The following is a 21,735-nucleotide window of genomic DNA, read 5'->3' as shown; positions in this document are numbered from 1 at the left end:
GCAGGAGAAGTTTAAGGAAAAGTAAGGACTTGGAAAGAGGTTACATTAGAAATAAGAGTAATATTTATACTTGATAAATATTTATACACAAAATGTTGGCATGGTATTGAAATATATAAAAATACTAAAGTACAAAAAAAAGTGTTAAAACAGCATTAAACAATTAAAATATTGGGTTTAGATGCCTGACACTATAATAGAAAAAAATTCTCTCGTGCATATAATACATAAAAATATATACTCCAAATAAATAGTCTATTAAGATAGAGTTACAGAAGTTTAGGATAAGATTATGATTGTTATAATTGTTGAAAGACAAGTATTATAAAATGTAGAAAATTCAGAGTTAAAGTTAAATTTTAAAAAATCCAAAAAATGTATTAAAATTGTTGCTCGACACCCAAACCACCAATTTTGCCCTGTAGCGATCCCAGAGATTAACCACATGCTTGAACAGATTATTTTACTTTTTGCTGGCCCAGATCAGTAACATCCCTGGTGTTACTGTACTGAACTAAGATTTGTGAATCTGTCACTGAAAGTCAGGGAGTTCCAAATATGGTCTAGCAGCTTAAAGCCTAGCAGCAGCTACACAATGCTGTCACAGCATAACAGATTAATCTAGGTTTATCATCATTTTGCATCAACAAAGCAATGGAAAGGAGACTATACCATGGGCAGGCAAAGTCCAGCCCATTGACCGGACCTGGCCGGCAATGGACTCCATTTCCCAGCAGCCTCTGCCCACATGGCTAGGGCTGGTCTCCATGGATACCCTAGCCCCAGCTAGGCTGTGATCGTGCAAGACTGGGGTTGCCATGGAGACTGCCCAGCCATGCTGGCAGGGTGCACAGCAGGGCAGGGCAAGGGGCTGCTCCAGAGCCGTGGGATCTTGCAGCGAGAACAGCTTGGTCCAGGGCTGGGGCAGAGCTGTGCTCTTCAGCCTGCGCCCTTGGGGCAGCAGCATGTAGGCAGAGGATTGCGGCTCTGCCCTGGCTTCTTGCAGCGGTGACAGCGTGATCCCAAGCCAGGGCAGAGCCGTGATCCACTGCCTGTGTGCCCCTGCCCAGAATGTGCAGGCTTTGCCCTGGCCCCGACCAAGCTGCCCATACCACAAAGTCCCAGGGGCTCTGGAGCACCCTGCCTTGCCCTGCCAGTGCAACTGGGGCCCGTCTCCATGGCCACCCCAGCCTTGCTATCACAGTGCAACTGCAACTGGGGTCTCCATGGAGACGGGCCCCAGCCATGCGGGCAGGGGCTGCTGGGAAATGGAGTCCAGCTGCCAGCCGGATCTGCCATTTTGCCCACCCCTGGACTATTCCCTCTGTCCTCCACACCCACGCTAACCCCATCACCATTTTCCTTTCTGTACTCTATTTCCCTAAGTACAGAACCTAAATGCCCTCTCTTGAGATCTAAGGTAATGGGTTTCATTTTTTTTTAAAGAAACATTTAGAATTAAAGGGCTATTTTAAGAATTAAAACTTAAGTTAAAATTATAATGCATGAACTCAAGACAAGAAAGAAAATGCTATGATGTGATAAATGTTAAACTTTTAGCAACATATTCACATGTTCTCTTTGGCCCATGCCATTCTGAAGCAACTGAAAGCAGCCAGTTAATCTGAATGAACAGCTATTTTGTATCACCAGAATATCCAGAGTACATGCCCCACTTTTCTCCTGATCTTCCACCTCCCATTTATTCTCCTATATGTATATGCTCTGGTGACATGGAGGGAGTAAAGTATGTATGGTAAAAAGTACTGCATTTGGAGAAATATTGAAGACTGATACCCATTTTCCCAGCATTTTTCATACTTGAAAGTTTATCCATAAACCTCTGCAGACGGAAAAGAAAATGACAAAGAACTATCCTTTTACAAAATGGTCACCACCTCCATTTTTCCCATGGGGAAAAAGCAATAATTATATTCACCGGTAAATTGGTAAGGGTTTAAAGGAATGGATGCATCAGCTATTTTTATTATGGGCATCTTGTGGTTTCAGAATCATTGTTAAAAAATTTGGAGACAGTGGCCACTTTAACAGAAGTAAATTCTTTGCTAATTCCCTGAAAACAATATTTACCTGCCTCTAATAAACAAAAATGTTTTAGTAATGAAGAAAAATAGCAAGAAATAATTATTATCCCTAAATAAAACAAACCCTTCCAATGCAACCCATTGACAAGATTTTAGGGTATTTTTATTATATTAAGGTATAAGAAAGGTTTCCCAAGAACCAAATGTGTGGGGCCTAGTGTTAGGCAGGGTTAGAATGCACAAGATAGTAACAGAACAGTAACAGTAGTTCACTAAGTTATTTCTATAATATCATGTATTGGTAGTAATTATTTTCCAGTAAAGGTCTATTTAATCCTATTTTTGTTTTCCCTTCTCACTATTCCAGTGTATTGGAAGCTTAATTTTTTTTTTAATTAATTGCTTTAATTCTCATATATTGGACTAATAATGGGCTATACTGAAGTTTGTAAGTAGCCTGACTCGTCACTTCATTCATAAAAATATGTTCCAATTAGTAAATGATCGGCAACAGAGAAATCACATTTCTAACCAAGCTCACAAACATCCATCTTGACAACTGAATACAAATGAACTGGAGGAATTCACCCTAAAAGCAGGTAACATCCATGCTGCCATATATGTCATATAGCCAGCACAAGACACAGAAAGGTGTTTCTAATTGTGAACAATAAAGATTACTCTTGCATAATATTGTCAAGATACAGACAGGTTCAATTATAAAACAGAATATGAAAAAGAAATTTCTCATTTTTTTCCTCAATTTAATTTTAAATATATATTTTTTTTTATTTTAATTTTTTTAAATTATTTTTTTCCAATATAGAAATGGAAACTAAGAAAAGTTGAAGTCACCTAGATGATATCACCCCATAAAACTTCAATTTCTGTGACTATTCTGCTTACCATGGGAGCTAAGACTGATGCTGCTGCCCCTGCAGCAGCAAACAATGGTGCCTGTAGATCACTGGGCTTGGGGGCTTCCCCCTCACCCCTGTGGCAGGGGGGGGAAGGGAGAGTGGGGAACAGGGCTCTTACAGCACTACAAATGCACATCAGTTGATGGCTTGATCTGCTACGTTTATTTGAGCCTATCATGGACAGATCCAGCATTTACTAAAAGGGAGGGTGTGGCATGTCACCCCTCAGACATAGGGTATGACAGCAAGGTGTTGCTGGAACCTCCAGGTCAGTAGGGGACACCAGGGAGCCAGTGCATGAAAGTGGAGGGAAGGGAAGAGACGGGGAAGAGAGGACCTCTCCCTCTGCCAACATTGCTGTTGCTGTCCCCAGCTGTCTGGGGGGGCAGGGCAAAAGAGGAGACCAAGCTGCTCCTGCCTTGTTTCAGCTGGGGGTTCTGGGGAGCAACCATATGGAGGGTTAGGCTTGGCTGGGGACAGTGGTGGTGACATGCAAATTCCTCCTACCAGTGCCTGCTGGCAGTGATGCCTGACCTGTATGGCCCATGGGCTGGATTAGCAGTGCCAGGTCTGTCTGTGGGCTGGATCCTATCTGAGGGCCCAATGCAGCTGTGCAGGATACGGCCTAATGTATAGGAATGGCCTGCCCAGGGCCCTTTCCTGTGTGCTAACTGCCACTGTTTCCCCACTGCCGAATTTCTACCCCTGTGAGAAGACCTGCAGGCCAGATGACATGGCTGTAGGCTGATCTGACCCATGGGCCAGGGTTTAAACACCCCTTACATGTGCCAGACAAAAAGTACTTAAGAATATCAAGGATGCCCAGGTAAGCAAGCTCTCAAAAAAAGTGACAAATGTTAAGATTTAAGCTGCATGAAGAAACTTAACTCTTCTGCTATGGCACTGTTATCAATTCAGGGATCCTGGTTGTCTATAGAATTTTAAACTAACTAATGATATAGCCTATGCATATTCCATTCAGTAAAAACCTTGCAAAACTCATTTTATAGCTGAGTTTGCTCTTGACATGGAACCTCAGTTCTCCAGCTGTTGTCTTAGTGGATTAGTTTTGATACTTCAATGGTCCTAAAAGGGCATAGACTCCTTTTAGAAAGGGGAACTTCTATTTTAACTGTTACTGTTTTATTCCTAACTGTTTGGTTCAAATTATTTTTGTTATATTTGGTCTTCCCTTAACATATCCAATGCATTGAAAATTATGTAAAGATGAAAGTGTTGAGGTGTTGCTGTGATGGTCCAGGAAATGAGAGGCAAAAATTCTTGGTAGTGATATCTATTAAATCAGAATAACTGTATAGTTGGGATGACATGAGCAAGCTTTTGGGTATCATAGTACCGTTCCTCAGGCTCATTTATGCTGTTTACAGTGTAAAACCAGTATTTTCAATTTACAGAAAGATCACATGGATAAGGATTGCAGAAGTCGATACATTTTTGCCTTAAATTAATTACAGTTATTTAACATGTATATGACATGACAGCTATATGAACTATGGAAAGGGTATATACAGAAAACATATAGTTAAGTTGTGGCAGGCAGTACTTTGAAAATTCACAATGACAACAGGAGATGGAAAAGCGGGAGCAGCAGAAACAGTGTGTTGCAGACCAAACCAAGAATCCAAAGCCACCCACCCCATAGAGAAACGTGCCTGAGTGCAACAGAACCTGTCGATCCCGGATTGGCCTTTATCACACATCTTTGGACCTATAGATAAGGCAATCATGGAAGACAATTATCCTCAACTGTGAGGGATTGCCAGTGATGATGATGAGTTAAATTGCATAATACTAGTATTGTATGTTACTACGTCCAGTCTCAACACTGCTTGACTAAATAACATGTTTTGTTAGGTTAGATTACCAATGTCTGGTTTTTGAAACTGCATGAAATTGAAAAATGAAGTAGAAACAGTAATTTTTCATGGTTTCTAATTTGCAGTTTAAAATCAACATTTAAAGAACTAAATATACTTAGTTTTTAGTTAAAGCAGTCCTATGCAAGCTGACTACAACCTGATTAAATCTTACCATTGTCTACAGAAATTCCAAGCACACTTGATATTTTTCTCACACTGAAAACAGAAAAAGTCACTTCATTATTGGGCACTTTTTCACTTCCACATAAACTAAATCATGGACTTTACATTTCCTATAAAAAACATTACAATTTATATTTTTCTTTGAGTGATATCAAAACATGGAGACATGATCAACAAAGTGCTAATTACAATACTTCTATTATGTTTTTGTAATAGGCCAAAAATGAAAGAAAAAAGACATTTTAATAAAATAATTGCATAAAAGATATGGTTCAATAATGAGATACAAATCCTCTCAGGAAGAACAGCACAAAGCTTAAATGCAAGCAATTTAAAAGCCAATACAGTAAAAAAATGAAAAACTTTAATATATGTTGTAGTTAATCATGTTCCACATCCTGTCATCACCCACTACCACAAAGCAGGAACAAACTGTTGAATTAGTTCCATCTAACTAATTGACTAGAACAATAAAGTCCATGAAATGCTCTGGTGTGGCACTGGCTTTTGCCTCTGGTGTGTGGTACTGGATGTGGATGGCAACTGACTGTTATGATGTCATGGAACTTACTGTGGTTAAAAGTGAGAGAGTTATCCAGGCTGCTCAGCTGCTGCAATCTGGCATGCATCATTCCTGTTCTGTTACGGGAAACAGGCAATGTCTGAGATTTTCGATCATGAACTATGGATCCCAACCCCTCCTGGTTCCTGCAAGGTGAGTGAAATGGGATAGAAGCAAAAGTTAGACATGTCAAACTGCAGCAAGATAGGGAGAGTTAGTTAAGCCATTACAGCACCAAAAGTACTAAAAAGCTGAACTATAATGCAGCCTATTTATTGTTTTATGTTGGCTAAAACCAAAATAGGCGTCTTAAAAAGCAGTACGGCATTTTTTTTATTAAAATACTTATCACATGAAAGCAAAAGCACGCAAACTGCTGCTCCTGAAATATTTAATTTACTTCAAAGCTTTCAGCAATGTTAGGCTTTGATTGTAGCTCATTTAATGATGATGTTCTGGAAACAGAACAAATGAAAAAAGCACTAATTTATTTTGATTATAATAGGGAAAGATATTAGAAAGATGATGAACAGTGAAACTAGAAAGCACACATGCAGTAAGAGCAGGAATTAACAGAGGCACTAACACCTGTATCTTACCCAGGCAGGAAGGGAGAAGAGCCATATACTTTGTTAAACTTGTCAGCAATCAAGTGAAGAAAACAGAAAAGTGATCTGTGTTAGCAATCAATACAGGCTAACTTCCTATTGTGTACCACCACCAGAGCTGATGAAAAATGAAAACCAGTGCTGGAATTACATACATCCCTTAATGGAGAGTTTCTATTTTGTGTTATTTTGTGTACTTTATCAGTCCATGCATTTATGATGATACAACATGCTTTGATGTGATATCCACATGGCAGATTTAAATTTGTTTGTAAAACTCAATAAACCCACAGAACACCAGAGACTTGTATAGTTCTACTAGTTAAATATAACATGCAACAGAAAGAAATTCAACAAAAATGTGGAACAGTCTTCTTTATGAAATATTGTAACTAATTTTATCACAAATCAGTTTTATGCATTTTAGTATTTCTATAAATTATACATCTTAATGTTATGGTCAATTATCGCTGAAGCTTCTGAAATACATTAAAACACAAAGCATCATGAGGTCACAATCTAAACTGAGAAGCTACAGATCCATCAGATCCATTTTGTTACTTTTTTTTCTTTTTTTTTTTTTTTTTTTTTTTTGCAGGGCGAGGGAGCAGGAGAAGGAGAATGGGGAAACAGACAACTTTTTGTAAGCCCCCCAAAATAGATTAATAATTAATATTTAAATTAGGATGAAAGTTTACTATACTGTTCTCTTTGTTGTAAGAAAAAATATTACATTCTTCTGAAAAAAATCATTTAAAATCATTAGGATTTAAGTCTTCGTTAACCACTCTACTAGTGGGGCCATTACCCACTGGTATAGGAAATAAAAATGTTAATGCAATGACCCTATTGAAATTTTGATCTTGAAACAATGGGAATTTTCACTCAAGTTTAAATTATATTACAATGTTCTTATAATGTGTGTTGGGAACAATACGAAAGGCACGTTTACTTAATTAGAAAAAAATAGTAACTCCATATAAACAGGTTTAGAATCAGGTTTATGGAAATATACTGTAGATTATGGGCCAAATTCAAACCTCAGATAGATGCATGCAACTCCTATTGATTTTCCACAGATTAAGTGTGCTTAAAGGGAGCAGCCTACATGCATCTGATTAACAAACCTACCATAATTTTTTGAAAAATATAAACCTAGAAAGTTTGTTTTTTTTAAAGCTTGTTAAATGGCAACTGAAACTCAGTCTTTAAAATGCACAATACTAAAATTCAATTTGGTAAAAGTACTATGTAGTAGTGCCTACAAGAAGGTTCAACTAATACAATGTCAAGGCTTAAATTATTATTCAAAATAGATTAAGTCACCAGCACACTTGCTATACTGGGACACTTAAGAAAAATCTATCTACATTAAAATACAGCTTCTCAAAAATAAAAATAATCTAAAGATATAAATATATATACACCAAAATGCTTACATTTCTAGTATTCTTAAACAGCAACGTTATTTTCCAAATAGCACCCAGAATAAGACTGTCAATTGTATAGCTAGTTACTTACCATTGAATTGCTAGGCATCACTGCACAATTCTTCCCAATTCTGCACAATTGTTATACAATGCATTTTTTACAAAACATAAGTCTGTAAACTATACATACTAGCTCTTTTTAGAGGATAAGACCAATAACTCTAAATTATACACAGTACCTGGCTATATATCGTTTCCCCATGTACTGGAACTGATGCAAGCACACTCTGCAAAGACCAAATAAGGAATCACTGCAGCAACATTTAAAAGGACTTTTTACACAAGCACATAGGAATTATTTAGCCATTACTGGTCTATTTTCTAAACCCTTCCCCCACAGCTCTTTCTGGATGAACCTTCATTTTAATGGTTTAGCCCTATCGCTCAGCTAAGTACAAGTGGAAGCGGGGATGTGGCTCCTTCTGAAATTAGTCAGTGCTGGTTCCTGATCTGGCCAAACTGGCACAACAGGCTCTTTGTACAAAGGTAAATATGCCTCAGTAGCATGTCTATTTCTTGTCACCACAAATCAAAGTAGGGAGATCCAGGTCTCACTTTTTGGCTAGGGACTAAAGTTACACATACACAGATTTAAGTAATCAGAAACTGGTTTAAACCTGTAGCAGAACATAAGTTCAGGGCACATAAACCAATTTCAAAATGGCTGAAACTGGTTTAAGATAAAACTGGTTGAATGTATTATCAAGCTTAACTGATTTGGGTCAAACCAGTTTATGAAACTTCTGTCCCAAGACCCTTTCCCTTCCTGGTTCAAGTTGTCACAGTCTGTCAGCATCCCAGCATGCTTTCCAGCTGTCTGCTCCATGAGAGAAGGGTGTGAGGAGGCAGGGACTACCCCACCCCTGCCAGGCAAACCCTGGCCGGGGTCTGGGGCCAAGGAGGGGGAGTTCAACGCCCCTTCCCCAGCTTAAACTTACAGCTGGTTGCAACTGTGGACTACAAATCCCAAAGGCACCTGGAAGCAGCCCTGCCTGTGCCTGGAAGCAGGAAGAAGTGATGAGCAACCCTGGTGTGATTCTGGACTGCAAGTCCCAGAGACCTTGGGGGCAGCAGAAAGAGCAAGCGAACGAACAGCCTGTGCTGCCAGGGAGCCGTGCTCTAGTGTCCCCCGGCTTTTGGCCTGAGCCACTGCAGGCATATGGCTGCATTTCCCGAATCAAAAGTTAATGTGTGTCTAGTTGTTTTTCAGTTTAATCTGAATCGATTAGACAGAATTGTTTCAGCCTCAGGTTTTTTTACTTCTGTACTTAGCCTTTGAGAAGCAGTAAGAAAAACAAAGGGACAAGAAAATTAAGTACACGCTATTCTTAAATAATTATTGAATGCTTCTCCAATATCAGTGCCTGGCTTATCATGAACAGGGCTCCACTTTTTTCAGTGCAAAACCTGGTCCCTTGACTAACAGTGTCACAGTCCAAGAAAAGGACATGCAACGAAAACACAAAATGAAAGATACAACCAGATCATTCAGATACCTAGCGTCTATCACCAATCCCATTCTCTGCAACATATTCATGATTATTTTTCTCATTTCTGCAAGACTTGTATTTACTATAATATTAATAAGAGGTGTTGCAGCAGAAATTTTTCCTTAAACTGAGTATCTTCTCAAGTTTTATTAGAGGCAGTGATAACCACACATCTTAAAATACTTGAAAATCTGGTTTAAGATGCACATTATATGTCCATAGGTTTTTAAAAAAAAATACTACTACTTGTTTTGGATCCAATAAAGAAATATTGTGAAGAAAAGATTTGCTTTACATATGCTTTGCTTTCGTCCGAAACAGAATTACTGAAATATAAACATGATTTGAAAATTAATTTTTCAAAATCAGAAGCCTTTCAGTGTAAAAAAAATGGCTTAAGTGAAGACTTGTATTGACAGTCCTTTTATAGTTTTCATTTTCACTAATCTACAAAACACTTAAAAAAAAAAAAAAAAAAGCTTCCCCCAAACTATTCTAACTTAATCTTTTCTAAAGAGTAAGTCTACACTGAAAGCTATTTTTCAGGGCTACTGAGTACTGTAGCAGACGAGTGATACTTCTATCAAATCTGGAAACAAAACTATGGAGAGAAACCAGTCAGACTCCTAGTAGCAGGGATGGTTGCAGAACTAGCTGTTCAGACAACCCTTTAAAGTTCTGACAGAAATTTTTCTACCCTATATTAAGAGCTCTAACTCCCACTCAAACTCTTGTTTACTGACTTTACTGGTCCTGTCCCACTCATGTCTGTATTGCTGACTTCTGGCAAGCCTTGCCTTTCTACTAAGGCAAACCCCACCTCCTTGTTCACTAGCCTGCAGAGACTTCCTACCAGGCCCATTTATTTATACAGGTTTATGTCTGAGGGGATCGACTTTGATGTCACTCTTTTTGCAGAATGAAAGAAGTGTTTTTAGACTTCAAAATATGTTTAAATTATGTATGAAGACTTATTCAGAAAAAAAACTTTTATGAAAGAGATTTATATTAAATGTCTAGCTGCTGTTGTTCCAGTTTGGTCTAATGAATAACAACCTGGCTTGTATCATGGTAGACCGGGGGTTGTCGACCAGGGGTATGCGTATCCCTGCGGGTACTTGGGAAGGTCCCAGGGGGTATGCGGCTGCAGCAAGGAGAAGTAGGGGCACTTCCATTTTCACCAGTGGCATTTCTGGTTTTGCCGCCGGTGCTCCCAAGGTTTGCTGTCGGTGGTTCCGGTCCCCTACCCCCCCACCCCCACTCATCAACTGGCCACCGAGAAGGACCCCCCCCCGCCACACACACACACACTCATTGACCAGCCAGGGGACTCCCTGCTTCTCAACCGGCCACTGAGGGTACCAACCAAAAAAGGTTGAAAACCCCTGTGGTAGACCATTAAGGCTAAGTACAGAAAGTCAAAGAGCCCAAGGCTGAATCGATTCAGTCTTTGCAGGTTAGTCTAAACTGCAGAGATTAAACTGAGCATCCTTTGAATAGTTGCTGCTTCTGTCTCTCTCTCTTCCCAACAGCGAAATCAGGCTTGAAGAATAAACAAAAGTAAAGGTAGCCATTCCTATTTCTTTGTTGAGGAAAGAGGCTAACTTTAGCTTCTTTTTTTTTTTCCTAAAAAAAGTGGAAGGTGGAGAGTAACAAAGGAGGTAAGCCAGCCAATTTCCCTTCCAGAGAAAGTCAGTAACAATAATCATTTATGAATTATAACTGCATTTTACTTTCAGTGATTTTGACTATAGGATTGATCTGAATGTAAATGGAGTTCTAAAAGAAATGCGATTTTAAAGGGAAGAGAACAGTACTTTAAGTGCCTGAACCTTAATTCCCACAGATATCATTCTAATATTATAAAAGCCTTAATCTGTCTGTCTTTCTTTAATGCTTTATTCATGCTCTGACTGGCTGGCAAACAGCCAATCAGAGTGCGAACAAGCGTTAGAACAGGAGCTGGCGGCGGCAAAGTGCCGCCATGATGGTGGGGACACGGGACGGAGGGTCTACTCCGCCCTGCTCCCTGGAGGCGGGGGCAATGGAGTGGACAGAACAGGGGGGCTGAGCTCACCCCCTTCACCCTGCTCCCTGCAGGTGGCAACGATGGAGTGGTCACCACCTGCAGGGCCCAAGGCAGGACGATGTAGCAGCGGTGTGGGGAATAGCGGGCATGCTGCGGTGGTGGTGGTGTGGGGAGGGAAGGAGTGGGCCCGGGTCCAGGACCGATGCAGGGGGAAGGAGGACCAAGCCTGAGCTGAGGGAGAAGCCGGTTTACTGCAGCGGCTGGGGGAGGAGAGGAGGAAGCCCAGTCCCACTCCTCGCCCACCCCCCCACTCCCCTGCATCAGCTCTGAGCCCACTCCTCCCATTCCCTCACCGCTGCTGGGTCGGACTGGGTCCGCTGCTTCCCCCACCACGGCAGCCCAGCTTCTCCCCACCCTTGGGCCTGGTCCTTCCCCGCATCAGGCCCAGGTCCACTCCTCCTCTCCCCCTGCCACTGTGGCGGGGGGGGGGGGCAGGCCCAAACCCCAAGCAGCAGGAGGGAAAGGAGGGGGGGGCCCAGAGGGGGGGGGAGCAGGCCCAAACCCCAAGCAGCAGGAGGTAAAGGAGGAGTGGGCCGAGACGGGGCGCATAGGGCTCTGTCCCCACATGCTCTTTCCTCCCGCCCCCCATCATTCCTGACGGGTAATTGGCTAGTACCTCTATACTGACTCTATAAAATTAGTGTGGAACAAGTGGGATACTGCAAAGTGACACATGAAATTAACTTCTGAATTCAAACTGATGGTGCCATGCTTTGGATAACAAAATGTGAAATACCTACACTGAAAAGATCAACAAGCAATGAAGACATAAGTTTTAGGAAAAACTAAGAAAACTCACTCTGTGATTGTGAAAAAATCCATAAGTTCAGATGTTGCAGCCCTGTTCCAATATGTAAACAAAACATCTAGGAAAATGAAGACGTTAAAAAAATAAAAATAAAAACAAGTATTTAACACACAGTAATACTGATCAGTTGATATGAGTTCTCAAAATTTTAGGTGATGAAGATTCAGATCATCAGCAAATGGTGACAACCTGATGATTTTTTTTTATATTGTTTAATATTTTCATAGATTCATACTTCATTTCCTTGAAGTTCCTTTGAAAATTGCAAAAATATTCTCCTGAATATTCTTGTGATGTTATTGAATGTATTATGGCATGAAATGGCAGAGGAATATTATATACTTATCAAGTTTAGAGACACTGGCTTGTTAAAGGACCCCTTTGAATTGCTGCCACTTTTGAATTGCTTCCGCTTTTTTTTCGTGTGCTGTGTGTCGGCTCACCGCTCATACAGCTGTGTGGTAGGGCAAGGGATAGGGAGCCTCAGGCCAGGGGGCAGCGCGAGACTATCCTGCTCTTGTGTGGCGCTGGCCAGGCACCAGACTTAATTAGTTTGAAAACCAAGTGCAGTCACACCACTGCAGCGCAAGGAAGGGCAAAAAACACGGCATGTACAAATGCCTTTGATGTTTGAACAATTATGCATACATATGTTTCATATGAAGTCCTCAAATACAAGGCATTCTGAACTGTGCATTCTGGAATATCATATACTTCAAAATGTACATAAAATATTGAAAAAGATTTTTTTGATTTTGTTTTGTTCCTCATAATGTATATAAAAAGTCATAACGATGTAGTGTGTAGCAAACTAAATAGCATCAATTGTGTGCATGTGTGTAAAACAGACAAGTACACACAAGTGCCAGTGCACTTACACATTTCTATTTTCATTCCTAAAAGCTGCCCAATACTGACTGAGACTATTCAGTCCATTAATTTATTATTTGGAAGAGTAATTATCTAATATGCATTGAAAACAATTACACATTTAATTCAATCTAGTACAGAAAATTTAACTTGCACATTACAGGTCTTGGTATTCTTGGCTTGAGATAAAATTTTTGAAATGTACAGTCAAAGATGATGATAAACTGAGTTGTTGTCTAGGAAATGTTGTGCTTCTCTGTTTAATCCCTTACACCTTTAAATATGGTAAATTATGAACTAGACTTTAGTCAATTGTTATTCATATGCTAATTGTATGAGTCAGTATTTTAATTATATGAATTAATGTGCAAATTCAGGTAATCTTTGAAAGTCATTATGTTACTCAAATTTATGGTAATGTCATATGAATAACCTTATTATATTTCATACTATAAGGCTATTTAAGGCTTGTGTCTTAAGTATGTGTGTGTCCCCCAGTCAAATATATGAGTATATCATAATCTTTAATAGATTTTTTGTCACAATCATTGTACTTGTTTTATTATTTTAGATGATTCAATTTGCAGTAGCCCCATGAGGTAAGCAAGCACTATAACCCTTGTTTTGCAGACCAGAAATGAGGCAATAAGTGATTGGTCCAAGGTCAACAAGATGCCTGGTAGAGGACAGACTTCAACTCAGAGCTCATGTAGTCATATTTAATGTTTTAAACTTAACATATTTGAGCAATGAAATCAAACCTAAGTGGCTATGTAAAATGTAGTCTTACATAAAACTAGTAGTATATAAGAGGTTTTACATAACATCACAACCATTATCAACAACATTCTTTAAGCTATTTTTAAGTTATATTTATAAATCACTCAAATTAACAAAATGAAGCAGAATTTACCTACCATCTGACATGCTTCTTAAAATGTGAAGGAAACACATGAGCAGACTTTTGATCTCTGCTTGATCAAGTTTGTCACAGCGAATTAAAGAACTTCCTAAAGTGCCACTCTGTTGGTTCTAAGAATAAATAGGAGTAAATATGGGTTAAATTCTCTGCTAAACTGATAAAAGCTAATAATTTGGGTGATCTTAACTCCTGTGGAAAAATAAAGTCATCTCAGAGTGGACAAAAGATCAAAATGCAAATACAGCAATGGGTTACTAAAGCATACAACTATGCACAAAATGTATCAAACTGAAACTTTTCTGAATGCATTTTTCCCTTGATACGTAAAAGATTACTTGCCAGTAACTGTTATTCAAAATAATTACATAGAGGAAGCCACACTTATAGGAACTTTAGTGCCAAGTTAAAATTCTCTAAAAGAACACAAGTAGTGCCATATTATGTCAGATCAATGGTACATCTAGACCAGTATTCTATCTCTGGCAGTGGCAGGAAATGATGATCAAAAGGGAGAGCATATGAACAGGGTTTATCTAGAGTAGTCTATCCCCTGTCATGCCCCTCTGGCATCCACCATCACTGGTTTAGAGACGCATTCCTAGTTTGTTTAACAACTATTAATGGATCTAGCATCAATGAATTTGTATAGTCCTTTTTTGGAAAACAATAACAAAACGGGGAACCGAGACTGTTGACAGATAAATCCATGCTCACACCTGTGGATTCTATTTTTCAACAGAGGCGATATGGAGCTCTGACTCCACAGAATTTTCTTTCTTTTTAAAGTCATAAATGAGAACTCCAAAGAACAGGTCATGTTTGTGGGAAGCTTGCTTCAATACAATCATTCTTGGAGAACCTATTCCTATATTTATAGTTTCCCATAAATATAGGAGCTAACTAACAGTGATAAATGTTGACTGAATTCTATCCAAAAACTAGAACAAGTCTGCATATCTGTGAGAATAGCATTTCTTAGACCAAGTGGAAAAATATAGTAAAACCCAAAGCATAACACACACACACATTTGGTTTTACCTACTGTGAGTAGAGATGGTCTTTCTTCATTTGTGTGCCACTAGAAAAATATAGAGACTTGCAAGTAAGTTTGCAAGAATACCTCCTAAAAGATTGAAGTAGGGAGTAGCTTTATCAGTTAGAATTCTTGAACACCACACACATTTATATTATACCACTGCTCCACAATCTGCCTGGATTCTCTGTAGGTTTTTGGTAAAGTTTAAGGGATTATATCTGACCTGGATTTGGGACCAACCTGAGGGGCTTCCGTGGTGTGTTTCTGCACCTGTGACACCTGCACCTGCCAGAGTTAATCTGTAAAAGTGCTCAGTCTCCTTGATATAGACAAGAGAAAGCTACTGACAGGGCATTCTTATTATAACAATAAACATAGCTGTGGCATTTACCACATCCTTTTACATGAGATACCAAAGTCAATGATTTCCAGGGTCTGGCAATACTCATCTTGCTTACCTGTTGTCTGAATGCTGGGAAGGATAGCATGGATGGGAAATTTTTAAGGAATCATATTTTAATTTTCCCATCTTATTGGTCATGTATTAAATAGTGTTGTTGTGCTTAGAATGCAGAGTAGTGATTTACTGGTAACTAGAATTTTTTGAAATATACTGTCCACATATGCACTCTCACCGTGAGTATACTCATGCCCTGAGACTTTTTGCCTTAGCAATAACCAGACCACCACAGCTCTGTAATGCCTCATGATCCCATACTGAAGTGAATACAGGCAGCGCTAACTTCCCACCCCTCAGTTTCCTTTCGAGTGCAAAGATCGTATGCATGTAACTGAGGAAGAGGGAAAGGCGGGTAGAGTTTGAATGTGTATGTGGACAACACTTTTTGAAGAATGCTGGTTACTGGCAAGTAACTTTTTTCTCCTTTGGGTAACTGTTTACTTACACACTCCTTCCCACTGTGAATTAGTATAGTATACCTGGAGGTGGGGCTCAGTGAACAGTGACTGTAAGACTGCTTCACCAAATGTAGCATCTGCCCTGGAGACCTGTACAGTCATGTAGCTCTTGGTAAAAGCACTACTCCATGTAACTGTTCTGCAGATATCATTTATGGAGACTGGCTGTGTCTACGCGACACGTTGACTACACAGGTATTATTGTACAGTCATTTAGTACTTACTTATACAAGTACTAAAATGACTGCGCAGTAACCCAAGTTACTGCGCAATAGTACCGAAGAATGCTTTCTTTGAGATGCTACTGCACAATAACCTAATACTACTGTGTAGTAGTGTCACATTATGGTTTTTGCCATGCAATGCTACTGCACAGTAATATCAGGCTACTGTGCAGTCAGTGTCTCATGTAGACATGGACACTGAGTAGTCACCAGACCTAAGTTATAGTAAAATGGACCCAAATCACAGAGGGGGGTCCACACTGGAGATCTCGTATTACAGTTTGTAACAGCCTGCTAATCCACACGGACAGTCTCTGGATTGATGCAACTAATGTGAAGGACAATTCCAGAAAACCTTGATCTGCATGACCGCATTGCCATAGAGAGACCAACTCCCTTTGTGAAAAAAATAAAAGTGAAAAATGAAATAAAAGGCTTGCTACTCTTCATGAAGAGGGGAAGTAAACACTAGGTAATTCAATTTCCAAAAAGCAGCGACTCATATTGGAGCAAAAACATATAAAGGAACAATTAAAAGAAAAGGCAAAGGCAAACCTGGACCAAAGCTCCAACCAAAGGCAAAGACCTTTCCTCCTTCATAATAAAAATGGATGAAGGAAAAACAGAAACTTAATATTTAAGAAACAGGTAAGAAGAAGAGGAAATAAAAAAGCAGTAGGAGCCAGAAAAGACTGAGTTGAAATATAAGCCACAAGAGCTTTCAAACAGGAAATTCTCCATCTTCTACCAGGCAGCTGAGAGAAACTGAGGAGCAGGAAGAGGCTAGCACACAAGTGAAAAGAGGCATGAAGGACATGGATATGATGCACTCAACAGTTACTGCTAAAACAAAAATCTCCTGTTGAAGGCTCTACTCACAGTGTGAATGGGTATGCAAAGTGTTGTTGGTTTGGGACTGAACATGTAACCTGAGTCCCATATTTGTCTTTCAACAGTTACGAAGTAAAAATAAATGCAGAATGAGATTTAATCCTAACTAGAAGGTACTGTAAAGCAGGGGGGAAGCAACATCTACTTACATGCCGTTGGCTTCAAGATTTTCACAATCATTACTGTATACTGCATTTCTCTTGACAGTACTCCTGTCAGGTAGGGAAGTACTTTCCCCACCATTTTACAGATGAGGAACTGAGGCACAGAAAGACTAAACTTATGTGTCTGATATATTAGGGAACTAAACCTGGTTCTCAGGCTAATGCCCTAGCCATGGGGCCATCTTTCCTCTCCCCACCATCTCTGAAGCAGTTTAATGAAACTTGGATGAATCCCACAATCAGTGTTCTTTAAACAATTTCATGCTGAATAAAAAAATTACTATTGCTTTTATTAATAAAATCCTTAAAACAATTAGTAAAAAAAAAATCTGTATGTTGTATAAATGATCTTTTCAAAGTTAGGAGAGTAGAAAGACTTGGGTTTATATTTCATTGAACATTCAAATTGAATCACCAAAATTCTTAGATTCCTTTGAAAATTCCAGCTCTATGTTTATCTGCTAGCAAAACACTGCAAATTAAAACATGAAAACTATATAGTGGTCAACAGTTTTGCCAGTTAGCAACAGCACAGCCATTTGGAATGTTTTCAAAAAAAGAATTTTCTGTGCCCAAAATATTGAATAGCCCGATTTTATTTGAAAGAGTCTAAACCCACCATCCTGCTAACATTTGTATCTATACTTAAATTTAAGCAAGTAGTCCTATTAATTTTACTGAATCCATTTGTTTAAAATTAAGTATGTGCATATGCACCTTCAGGAATAGGCTTATGTGACATTCTGGATATAAACTGCTGCTAAGATGTGGCAAAACTCTAGTCAACTTGCATTTCACTCAGCAGCTTAATTATGCCAAACACACAAAATAAATCCCATATACTTCTTGTAACTGAAGGCAGAGAGCAGCATGCAAAACATTCTCTGGCAAAGCTGGGATTGTTAGAAGTGAAAAGTCCACAGTAATGCGTTTTTTCTTCGTTGAGTGGAAATTTTCTTCTTCCTCTCCACTAGCGCGCATAGCATGAGCAGAATGCCTTCTGAGCAGTCTCTCTCTCTGTTACATGAAGGCATGTCAGGGCCAGGGGAAAAAGTTAATAAGTGTGATATGTGCAACAAGGTCTAACAAAATTAAGTGCTAACAATATAAGCTTTAAAAAGACATAACAGTTACTGCAGCCAAAGCGCCTAAGTTTGTAACAGGTTTAAAATAAAAATCATTTAAAATACCTGACCCACTCTAAGGATGGGTCAATCCAAGGCAGGGGAGTCAGGGAGGGGAGGGAAGGACGGACGGAAGAGGACACACTAGTTTGTTTCTAGCATTTAGTAAGCATGGTGCACTAATTACTTAAACTAACTAGCCTTCAGAGCACAGTACTCACTGAACGGGAAAGGCACTTGTACTTTTACATAGATAGGTTTGCACTTTTGAGAATCTAATCTTTAAATATTTGTTTTCCTGAACATAAAACTTAATATTTTTAGTGCCCTTATCTAGCAAAGCATAAAAAACTACTCTCTAATAATTTCACTAACTTAAGGAAACCTGTTTATGTAATATGAAAAATATTCTGATATATGCAGTGGCAAAACAAGTCCATATGATAATTATTACAAAGAAAGTTTATATCCAGTACTACCAAGTAAATAACAAGATATTTCACATATGCTTTGTTTTAATGAAACACTCAGAGCCTGGCTAAACTCTAGTAGAATTATTAAAAAGACTCCCAGTATCTACAATGGGAATGAGACCAAACTTCTAATAAATAATGGATAGTTTTCTAGTGATAATGAACTATATATTTTAACATAAAAGAATTATACACAAACTTTTACCTTGTCAAGAGAATTACTCTTGTCACTATGCCTTTCTGGGAGACTGTTTCCTGAATCTGTACTTATAAGAGAGCCTCTTGAGTCAGCATTTCTTACACAATTGATATTTGGAGTTGAAGAGGTATACGGGGAAGCTAAATAAAATGAAAAAGATTCTTCATATAAGCTTACTCATAGAAATGTATATTCACAAAGTAAATGCAATTTTAGAAGAGTCAAATCGTACTCCTTTCAATATATTTGATAAGGCTTTAACAATTAATAATGCTATCAATTCAACATCACAAGCATTTCACCATCATGTTAGGATGGTTTTAAATAGCATCCTGAAAGATTCACAGTAAACCATTCACAGTGAAGTAATTTCTCCCATTTAACTTGTTACTGAAACAAGAGCTGTTTAACAATAACACAACAGAAGAATTTAATGCAGAACTGAGGAAACCTGTATCCAGTTGCAGGAGGGCTTGAGGCAAATAACATGTATTTTTTCCAATTGGAATGTTGATAAGACATACATTAATGCTGACTGCTTCATTCCTTTTTTTTTTTTCTTAATAAAAAGAGGAGACAGTACTACTGGTTGCTAAAGAAAGAAGTGATTTACTCATTAAAGGTAATACCATTTTTCAAGTAATAACAGCCTGGAAAGATGTATACTCTGCTTAGGAAAAATCTATTACTTGAGCCCACAACCTAAAACTGACTGGGGGGGGAGGGTGGGGCAGGGGGGTGAGAAAAACAGCTAAGACCTAAGAACAGAGCAAGCAAGAGGCAATTTAACAAAATGACTTTCCAACATTATCACCAGAAGTGTGAATTTTGGCATGCCCATCCCCAAGAAATAACATAAAAATAGCATAAAAAGAACAGGTAAGCACTAGTTACTTTGATGCCAGTAAGTCTAAAAGGTCCACATCTTATTCCATCTCTAAAATGGCTAAATTTTTCCTGCCAGTACGCCAAAAAGTATACTTCTTGCTTCAAGCATGCTATTAAGTTGCACCCAGGGAAATGCTGTTTATTCCTCCATTATCTTCATGGGCAGTTTATGTGGGCCTCTTCTTCCCCCTTCCCCGAAACCTAATTCTATTCCATCCTGCGGAAACACCATTATGTGAGGTTCTAGCTCAAGCCTGTTTGAATCAGTGCGTCTAAATGACAAACAGCATACAAGAACCCAGAGGTTCAACTCTGCTGTTGAACATGAGCCACTGGATAGAAAGTAATGCATACAAGAGGGCATCTAACTCAAGCTTAGTGAGGCACGCACTTTCCTGAAAGGAAGCTCTGAGTCTGGCTCCACTCCTAGTACTTTTTATGTATTTTATCTAATAACTAATTAATGAAAAATAGGTTCCCTCTTAAGAGACTGTCCTCACTAGGACAGAGTCTGGATACATCTTACATGCTTTCATTCTGGGCTCAGTGACACTTGCATTCCTTTCCATCTAGTGTCCCAGAGCTAAGATGGACAAGAGGGAGCTTGACTACAAGACAAGCCAACAAGAAGGCATTTTCCTCGGATGGAGGAAGCTTTGTGTTCTCGCCTTAGTCCCAATGCATTTTATCCAATGGCCGACTATTTTGTATGAAGTGGAGAAACAGCAGTGGGAACAGGGATGGGATAAAAATTCTGGGCTCTCTCCCCTTTTCACTGGGTTGAAGTCAGGATGTTTCTTTTTCTCCAATGACTTGCGTTTCTTTCTATCTAGTGACCCAGCATCAACAAGGAAGATGAAGGATGCTCTCCACTTTACCTAGCCCCAAACCTGCTCATTAGCATGCTACTGGAAAGTAGATGATGCATGTCCAAATCCTCTTCAGATGGCAGAGGCATAGAACCCACATTTCTCACTTTCTGGAGTTGTGCCCCAACCAGAAGATGATTGGGCAAAATATGGGTGGGTGACTTCCTCCCCACTAAAGTGAAACAGTCAATTTTTCCTCTACTTAAGGATCAGAGATTATCATGTTTAGTGCCAAAAGCTTACAAGCAGAATAGGATCTGGGCCTAAATCTATCTGAGGCAGAACTCTCTTCTCCACAGCTACTGAAGGAGTTTTGTGGGCTACTGGTTCTCAGACCTACTGGATGGTTGATGAATTATTTGGGATGTTGCTACCTGAAAGAACAACAGCAGCAATCTAAGAGTGTATCTACACTGCAACTAAAGCAGACATACCTAGACCAGTAACCAGTTCAGAGGTTACTAGGAGGGACAGCAAAGAATTTAGTGCAGGCTAATGGCCTGGGTATTTATTCAGCTTCTTGGGTGCAACAACAATATAGCTACACCCAAGTTTAGAATTAAACATGAGGTGGTCAAAGCCAAAGATGTCTCTGAACAAACTGTCACAACCCAAAGTTGTGATTTTCTTGTTTGCGTGTGCTTTGGCATCGCTAAATTGTGTTCCCACTAAATTGCAGCTCTTTTGCACAGTGGAGTGTTCTGTTGCAATTAAGAACCCGCGTGCAGGAGTTTTTCCCGCCAGTTTTGTAGCCTTTTTTGCATGGTGCATTTCTTTTGCATTATAGTGATGCACGGTACAAGGAAGTTCCTGCCATTTGTATTAAGATTTCCGCCACATTATTGGCCAGTCTTAATATAGGCACACGTGGCAGCTAGCTATTGGCTTGCTAGCTGTACAAAAGGCTTGGGTAGTTTCTGCCCAAGTCGGAGAGAGAGAAAGCACGTGGAGTTCGGGAAAGGAGCGTGAGGATCTCTAAGCGCTGCTGATCCCTTCGAACCCAGCTTTTTCCTTAAGAGGGCAACAGAGGTTTAATTTGTCGAACCCACGGAGCTTCAACAACTCCGGGGGACCTAATTTCC

At 39.4% G+C, this 21,735-nt stretch overlaps 1 protein-coding gene across 6 annotated transcripts in view; it reads right to left on the bottom strand.

The window, feature by feature from the left end:
• The window catches only part of DOCK9 (dedicator of cytokinesis 9), a 189,806-nt gene that overhangs the window by 51,267 nt on the left and 116,804 nt on the right, over positions 1–21,735 (bottom strand). For 3 of the 6 annotated variants that reach the window (XM_025208614.1, XM_025208611.1, XM_014521686.2), the window contains exons 34-38: positions 18,903–19,036; positions 13,863–13,977; positions 12,067–12,133; positions 7,868–7,915; positions 5,600–5,736 (exon numbers count right to left, since the gene is read on the bottom strand). In XM_025208614.1, coding sequence (XP_025064399.1) covers positions 5,600–5,736; positions 7,868–7,915; positions 12,067–12,133; positions 13,863–13,977; positions 18,903–19,036 — 501 coding nt within the window. Of the gene's footprint in view, positions 1–5,017; positions 5,062–5,599; positions 5,737–7,867; positions 7,916–12,066; positions 12,134–13,862; positions 13,978–17,943; positions 18,118–18,902; positions 19,037–21,735 lie in introns of all 6 variants that reach the window. The other 3 variants (XM_025208613.1, XM_025208610.1, XM_025208612.1) reach the window with 3 other exon arrangements.

The sequence above is a fragment of the Alligator sinensis genome, unplaced genomic scaffold (genome assembly GCF_000455745.1).
Source record: "Alligator sinensis unplaced genomic scaffold, ASM45574v1 scaffold744_1, whole genome shotgun sequence".
Taxonomy (NCBI): Eukaryota; Metazoa; Chordata; order Crocodylia; family Alligatoridae; genus Alligator; species Alligator sinensis.
This window is presented reverse-complemented; position numbering and strand designations above follow the sequence as displayed.